Below are 8,820 nucleotides of genomic sequence, written 5' to 3'. Positions count from 1 at the left end.
GGCCAAAAATCAGATATCTGTTATGGACAAGACACTTTTGGCACAAGTGCTACAAAATAAGATAACAAAGACCTAGGTAGCTTCCCATTTCTACAAAATTCAGTAAGCATACCCATCACTTCTTCCTTGATCACTCCCCAAAACCTCTTAAGGAACACAAAATTGAAACCATCAGGCCCTGGACTTTTATCACCCTCACACTCTAAAATCATCCTTCCCACTTCCTCCTCTGAAAAAGCATTAACAAGCTCCTCATTCTGTAGAACAGAGACTCTTGGTAAATTATTAATATCAATAGTAGGTCGAAGCCAACTTCTACTACTAAAATGAGCCGCAAAATAGGACACCACACCTGTTTTAATATCATTAACCTCTTTGACACATCTCTCCCCAATTTGGAGCGCATGTATATTATTTCGTCGCCGTCTCCCATTAACACATAAATGAAAGAACTTTGTATTTAAATCACCCTCTTTCCCCCATCTCACCCGAGCTTTTTGGACTATGAGACTCTCTCTATTCTTCTCAGCCTTCCAAATATCACCCACCAACATTTGTTGATGCTTCTTCTCCACATCGGAAAGTTCTATCACAGAATTTTTATCATCAATCAAGCTCAATTCAGTTGTCAAATCAGATATCACCTTATCAACATTTCCAAATACCTCAATATTCCATTTTTTCAATGCAATCTTAACATTCCTTAATATTTCCAAATACCTCAATATTTCATTTGTTGATGCTTCTTCTCCACATCGAAAAGTTCCATCACAGAATTTTTATCATCAATCAAGCTCAACTCAGTTGTCAAATCAGAGATCACCTTATTAATATTTCTAAATACCTCAATATTCCATTTTTTCAATTGCATCCGTCTTAACTTTGTATAAGTATATTTTTACTTTTTATTTCTCTGAGTTAGTAATTTTCTTCTGAGTATATGAGTTTCCCTTGAACTCTTTCTAATAATATATGTTTTGCCTATAAAAAAAATATCAATACAAAAATAGCATCAAGAAACTAAATGTATTTACAGAAAATGAAAATCAATATTCTTAGAATAGTAACTAAAAAATTAAAAGTATACTTTTTTTTTTTTGTTAATAATATACTTATTTTATTACTTTTTTAAAAATTACTATCATTTATTAATTTTTGACTAAGTATACAAAGAAAGGAATTTGCATAACTCTAATAATGCAACATCTGTATAAACAAATAATTTATTAAATCAATAACAATGGGACGTCCTAATATGTGTGACTGGTCAATTATTTTGTAGATGTTGAGATTTGTCTTTCATGTCAAATTCTTTTTTACTAACCATCCCACTACGACGCAAAATCACGATCACATCATTCATACGTTAACAAAGCAATTATTTTAGATTACGCTCTACAATTTTTTGTTTGAAATATCAATTTTATCAAATTAATTTTAAACTTAAGTTTAAATATATAAAAAGAATATTTTTTTATTAAGAATATAATTATTATATTAAATATAAAGTTTAAATACCTTTAAATAGGGCTTATTTCAAAAAATTACTTCAGAATTTTTTTATTTTAATGCTTAACTATTTTGTTTTAATTTTATACCTGACATTAATCTCCGTCAGTTAAATTATGACGTGACTAACAGTTTGTCATGTTACCGTTGATCTCTTTCATCCACTTCACTATTAAACAACCAAGTCAGGATTCTACATCAGTATTTTTAAATTTAAAAAAAGAAAAAACTAAAAAATAAAAATTTAAGCATACAGTGTTAACACTTGGAAAAATCTTAAAGAAGGAAAGCTTAAACTACCATTAGGCAGTTACTCAATCTTGATCTTCAAGTGAAATATTTCCAAATAGAAAGCAAAAAATTGTTGAACCCTTTATATGATATTATAGTTTGTTTCTCATCTTTATCTTCACTTTTGTTGTTTTTCTTTTTCGAAACAAACATCAGCGTTGTTGTTTTTTCCTTGCTTCCCAAGTACCGCACTTGTTAACAAAAGCGACGTTGTGGACATTATCGACATTATTGAAGGTAAGTGTTATTTGATTAGATTATTACGGGTTAGGGTTTTCTTTCGTAAATTTTTGCTTTACTTGACATGAATATTTGTTCCTTTTTGTATGTAAATAGCTTTCAATGCTATAATTCATCACGGGGGTCATTTTGAACTGGACCCCATGATGCACTATGTTGGGGAAAAAGAGGCCATTCCTGTAAATGTAACACCTTAATTTAATTTTCAAATAAATAAATTTCATAAAATTGAAAATAATAAAATTTTCATTCAAAAGGTTCCCAATACATAGTTCAATAAAGTAATTTAAAATAAGGATGAATTACAAGTTTATATCAAATTATTGCTAAAGGACTAATTCAAATACATCAGAGTTTTCAAAATAACTCTTTAAGTCCTATAGCAGTTTCATTAATCCCTTCATTGAACCCAGTGCTGATCGTCTTGGTCACTTGAAAAATAAATGTAAGGGTGAGTACTTTACACTATCACACGTGAGCACAAAGGCTCACATTTGCACATTCACATATTTATTACAAAATTCAAATCATGCATCAAACAACACATTTACTACTTTTTAACATTCAATACCAATTCACACACAAGTGCACTAATTACACTATCAAACAATCCACACACACGTGTGATCACTACATGTAGCCACACTCACAGTGGCACTGTGATCACAGATTCCTGATGCCCTCAACATCAGGGACTTATTCAGTTCACACCATGGATGGTTGCTGGATAGCTCCTGCTCCATGGATACAACGTGTGTGGTACTGAGCCCCCAAGCAAAGGTGTTAGTCAGAGGCCGAGTCAGGAGGAAAGTGTGTGGCCTGTAGTGCACCTACACTTAGGTATCACCACCACCCTCTTTTCTCCAAGGTATTTTTACTATCCTATCTTCCACACTCCAAGTGTATTGCTGAACCATTCATAGTTTTCCATCATATTCAAACACAACCAGCATGTCATTCACACATATTCACCCATTTCATATTATTCATCATTCATCAGTGGCCTGTGGTGCACCCACACTCACTGTTGGTGTCACAATCACCCTCTCTTCCCTAAGGTATTTTTACTGCCCCATCTTTCACACCCCAAATGTATTGCTGAATCATTCATAGTTTTCCATCATATTCAAACACAACCAGCATGCCATTCACACGTATTCACCCATTTCATATTATTCATCATTCATTAGTGGCATGCAACTATATACTACCCACATTTTAAATCACATCATAGTTTTTATCTTCGCACATCGCATGTACACACATAATCGGTCACATTACACTTAAACACACCATAATTCCATCACAATCTCATGCCAATCAAATTTATTTCATCACACACATCGCCCAAATAACTACCCTATCATATTTCACACAAAATTTCCACTAAGGTACACACTTTTCTACATTCTATCTCAACCACATTTCATTATCTAGCTCTAATAACGGATTTCAAACCAAAAGAGATAGGGTAGAGTCTCATTTACTTCAAAATGAAGACCCAACACGAAACAATAGCAGAAAATGTTTACCACAAGGTACTTCGTCCCTAAAACATGAGAAATCTCCATGAGAACTCAAGAAAATGAAGAAAAGGATGAAGAAACAATACCCTAGCACATAAAACTTACCTCCAAACGCTACAAACATAATCTCAACCTTCAATCTTGCTCACAAACGGCTTTGAAGATAATTTAATTTTGGACAACGGTTGAGGGTTGAGATAATCGAAGAGATATCAAAGAGAGGAATAGAAAATTAATTTTTCAAATCCTAAACCCCTCAAACACCCTTCTGGTCGCGATATTCTCGCTACAACGATAATGCAACAGAAACACGCCTTATGCCTAGGACCTTCTCGCTATAGTGAGAATGTCTCTGTTGTATACACTTAGCCTACATTTCAAATAATTCCAGCCTCCAATCACAAATCCACATCACATTTCAACTACACTAGACACATATCTTCACAATTATATTCACATCCAAATCATCACACAATCAAATGCACATTCAAACATCAATTCACACATTCATATAAATAATTCAAAATATTATTATAAAATCCAGAGCGTTACATGAAGAATATTGATATGGACAGGTGGTCGTACTTTGAAGCACTTGGAATTTTAAAAGAAGACTTAGGTTACTAAAAACACCTTGTGAGGATATGGTGAACATTTGGTCCTTCTGACTTTAAGAAAATTAATTGTGATAGTGTAGCCTTGGACATGACTAATTTTTCCATGTGTAACAGTTTTGAGGTTGAAATATATGATGTTTGTGAAGGAGACAACTAGGGTATTGTTGGGGAAAATTTTTTCAGTAGTGAGGAGGAATCTTTAAACAAAATTCATTTATATGAAAGTGAGGAGGATAGGGTTGGTGACATGGATGATGGATTTGGCAAAGACATTCCAGAATTTGGGCGAGTAAAAGGCAGAAGGAAGAAGTCATTTGCAAAGAAAGTAAATGAAAATGTTAAGGTTGAAGAGGTAGATGTTGCTCTTCATCAACCTTACAAAGTTAATGTTTGTATAGAGGTTGTCTAAATTTTTGGGGATGAAGATTATATTGAAAAGTCGACCCCTGACAGAGACTTACCAAGTGCGCTTCAGAGTGATGGTCAATCTAAAAGAATGGTGGCTATTGGTGGTGGTGTTGGGGGTGGGGATGCTGCTATTGAGGGTGAGGATGTTGATGTTGGGGGTGATGATGGTGCTATTGGGGGTGGGGATGAAGTTGTTGGGAGTAGGGATGATGATGATGATGACGATGATGTTAGGACTACTGCTGTTGAGGGTGGGGATGTTGATGTTGGGGGTGATAATGGTGCTGTTGGGGGTGAGGATGAAGTTGTTGGGAGTGGGGATGATGATGATGATGATGATGATGTTGGGACTACTGCTGCTGTTGAGAAACCTGGAGGTGAGAAGAAAAAAAGTGTGCTAGAAAGAGATTCTGATTATTCAACTAAAGGTTAAGAATTATTATCTTTGAGAAAGATATTGATTTATTTTAGGAGTTCCTGCAGCAACAAGCGATTAGAACTAAGTAGTTGATGGAGAATTCCAGTTATTTGGACACTTAGAAGGATTTACAATCTAGATACTCACCTATTTCTCTTGAATACACTTAGTCATATTTTTCTAGATTTTATTATCATAGAAATCTGTTTCTATTTAATTGTTATTCTTTAGTTCAGCAAAATTTATTAACATAATATCTTTGCTTATAGTCATTATAACAGTTGGGTAATCAAGGAAGTAAATCTTAGTAATAGTCCCTGTGGATACGACACTTGGTACTCTGCTTTTTTTTTTGTGATATTACTCTGACAATAGGTGCATTTGCCCAATACTCAATTTTTATACACCAATCTTATGTCATTGAATTCATTCAACCATATTCAAAACAACTTTCACTCCATTGAATTACAAATTGTCAACATTTAAAACTTTTCTACCAACAACATTCATTACTACTACAATGCTCACAATGGTAATGAAAATCCAAAGCATAATCACTAAACATCCTAAAATCTTCACCCTATTCCTCTCAACAACAATCTTTTATTTTTTATTTTTTATTTTAAGCTTCATTAATGCAAGTTGTTGATGAAGATCATGACATTCTTGCTGAAGTCTCACCGTCTCTTCTTTGATTTTTTCTATTTTCTCCTCAGTTGCTTTTTTAACCTCCATTAAATCACTGATCTTTGCCTTCAACTCCTGAATTTTATGGATTTTTTTCGATATAACAAACTCATGATCCCTATCTATAGGATCTTTAACCCAACAAAAATAATTGTAAGAATTAGGTTCTTGCAAATCAAATACAAACAAATTTGTAAACACAATCACAAATCCAGAACAAATACAATCAATTGAACTTATATTCCAACCAGAGCATCTCTAAAACCTTCTACCAGGATTATCCTTGCTCTGTGAGGTCAAAATTATAACGTGTTTCTTACATTTGCAAGTTACAGCTCGTGAAGAAGATGAACACGATGAACTATTCACACTACTTATTTCGTCAAGACGAAGAATCGAAACAAAACCCGAGATGGATAACAATAACACACGATAGACAACCCTAACCTTCTTTTTCCTTTTCTGCTTCTTCTTATTTTCGAGTTCGTCTTCAGTATCTTCATTTTGTGCTTCTTCTTCAATTAGGGTTTTAGATTTGCCCCTCTTTCCCTCACGTCACCCAAAACACAACGTTTAGGTTAAAATTTAAAAATGCTGATGTGGAATCCTGACGTGTTAGTTTAATGGTGAGACAGATGAGAGAAATTGACGGTGACATGAAAAACTATTAGCCATGTCACCATTTAACTGACGGAAGTTAACGTTAGGTATAAAATTATAAAAAAAAAATTAGTTAGGCATTAAAATAAAAAAAAGTAATACATTTTTTTTACTTACTCATCTCACATAATCTTATCTTTTTGTAATATATTTATATTTTTAGAACCGATAACTCTTAACTATGTCATAATTAATTATATTGTAGACAAACGTATTACTATAATTAAAAGATTTATAAAGTAAAATAAGAAAAAGAATTAAGTGAACCAAACTTAGTTCTTTTTTTTAATTATTATTAAATTAACAGTTCATAAGTTTTTTATATTTTTTCTTCCTTTTATCTTGCATGACTGTTGGAGGTAATAACTTAAGGAAAAGACTATTAACATTACATGACTATTGATTGGTAATAAATTTAGTACAAGTAGTTGACAATCATAAAAAAAAAATTAGAATTAGAATCAATCTAAAAGTAAATATAAAGAATTATAAATGTGAAACTATAAGCTTTGAAATTCATCTCGATTAGTTTATTGTCATATGTTATGCTGTTTTAATTCTTCTTATATTTTGAATCTTTGTTTTATTTAGTTTTGCATCAAGTAAGTTTAAACAATTGAATTAAAATATTTTTGGTACTTGAAAACAATTGTTGTGAAACAATATTTCAAGAACTTATTTTAGAATTTCTTTATTACTTTTCGATAGATGCACTTGTCCACGAATTACGATTGTTCAATTGAACTTTATGTCAATCGAATTCTCTCTCTTTTTTCTAATCCATGGTTGTTCATAATTTCTCTTCTTATTTTGCATGAAGAACTTGATGATACTAGTGATTCAATCCCTAATCAAAATTGATCCCTAAACCATTAAAATTTATTTTATTTCTTTGTTAAATTTGTATTAATTAAGTAATTTTCTATATAAAATACAGGTTGAAACACAATATCATCAAATATATTTAGCCCAGCCTTACATGTTTGTTTTTACCTCATTTTAGCTCATTTGGCTTTAAACAAAATAAAGATCCATTTAAGCATATATATGCTCACTTTAAGTGAATTACTTGATTTTCAATCCCTACTTCTTTTTTTTTCAAATTCGCTGAATATTAATTAAATTTGCTTGACTAGGTCTAATCAAAACTTATTTTGCTTAAACAAACATGAGGTTACTTAAACAAATAATAAGCTTCAAATATATTACTTTTTATCTTAAATTTATGTAATTTTAATTATTTTTGTTTAGAGACACAGAAGCTAACAACAATTCACTTAAACAAATAACAAGTCTTAAATACATTTTTTTTGTCTTAAATTTATTTAATTTTAATTGCATTGACTTGGTAGCTTAAAAAAAAATTTACTTATTAATTTAAACGAGCTAAATTTTACAAACAAAAATATACTATAAATTGACTAAAGAGAGAATCTTGTTCCTCAGTCACACACCGCACCAATTCCAATAAAAGAAACACAGTTGCGGAGCCACCTTTGTCCGCTAAGCTTGCTAATGATGTGGGTGCATAGTTATAGCTTTTCTTTTGGATACATCTGGAAGCAAAGCAACATCATATATAGTTGTAGTTTTTATTTATTTATTTAGCTTTATTATATCTTTTTAATATTTTTATATTATTTATAAAATAAGTGTTAAATAAAAAATATTTATTATTTTAACATATAAAATATCTTTAATTTGATAATAAAAAATTGTAAAAATGATAAATAGAAGGATTTAACATCAATCGTTTTAATTTTATATCTGTATAAGTTCTTGAATTTTGATGTATCCCTGATACACACTTATTATTAGTATTTAGCATCTAACAGTAATATTCTCACGTTCATTTTTTTTTACATTCTATTTACATTCCCTTTTTTTAATTTCTTTTTATATCATTTATAATATTTTTATTTTTTGTTTGTCTTTTCTTTTTCTTTTCTATATCTACTGTACTCTTCTCTTCTTCGTACCGGTGTGAAACTATCATTGATATTTAGCACCATTTACTTGGATTGATTCTTGAAGCTTTCTAATTTATTTGTCTTATTATTTACCAATTATTCATTGTATTTATTATTTGTATTACTTTATCTCTAGGTATAAACACCTATCAAGATGTTTATAAAATATTTTTATTTTCATAATTTTTTTTAAATATTCTCTTACACACGCTTTCAATATATATTTTTTATTTTATAAAGCAAGTATTAAATAAAAGTATGTATATTTTCATGGGAAAACAACAACATAATAACCAAAAGTACCAAAGTAAGCAGCAAAAATAATTTTTCCAATTTGCAAGAATCAACGAGGAATAACAACAACAAAAAAAGGATAATAGAAATCACAGAGACACAAATATTTTTAATGTGAGAAAATTCTCTCAGCGTGAAAAGTAAAAACCCACAGACACAAGCCAGTAAATCAAGTTCCACTATAATCAAATAAGGGGTAC

General features: G+C 30.9%; 1 protein-coding gene across 1 annotated transcript; it reads left to right on the top strand.

Annotated features, from left to right (window-relative positions):
* The first annotated feature begins 4,430 nt into the window (after window positions 1–4,430).
* Window positions 4,431–5,024, top strand: LOC113850996 (golgin subfamily A member 6-like protein 2). Its single transcript, XM_027481497.1, has 2 exons — window positions 4,431–4,571; window positions 4,623–5,024. Exons 1-2 carry the CDS (start codon window positions 4,431–4,433, stop codon window positions 5,022–5,024), a joined length of 543 nt encoding a protein of 180 aa, XP_027337298.1.
* The last annotated feature ends 3,796 nt before the right edge of the window (window positions 5,025–8,820 follow it).

The sequence above is a fragment of the Abrus precatorius genome, unplaced genomic scaffold (assembly GCF_003935025.1).
Source record: "Abrus precatorius isolate BTA unplaced genomic scaffold, Abrus_2018 Scaffold10, whole genome shotgun sequence".
NCBI classification, from domain to species: Eukaryota; Viridiplantae; Streptophyta; class Magnoliopsida; order Fabales; family Fabaceae; genus Abrus; species Abrus precatorius.
The sequence above is the reverse complement of the archived record's forward strand: the minus strand, read 5'-3'. Positions and strand labels throughout refer to the sequence as shown.

Excerpts from the sequence above, each read along its gene's own strand:
- LOC113850996 (XM_027481497.1), top strand. The coding sequence starts at position 4,431 with ATGGATGATGGATTTGGCAAAGACATTCCAGAATTTGGGCGAGTAAAA. Across the intron at positions 4,572-4,622 it reads ATCAACCTTACAAAGTTAAT|TCGACCCCTGACAGAGACTT; the intron begins GTTTGTATAGAG and ends TATATTGAAAAG.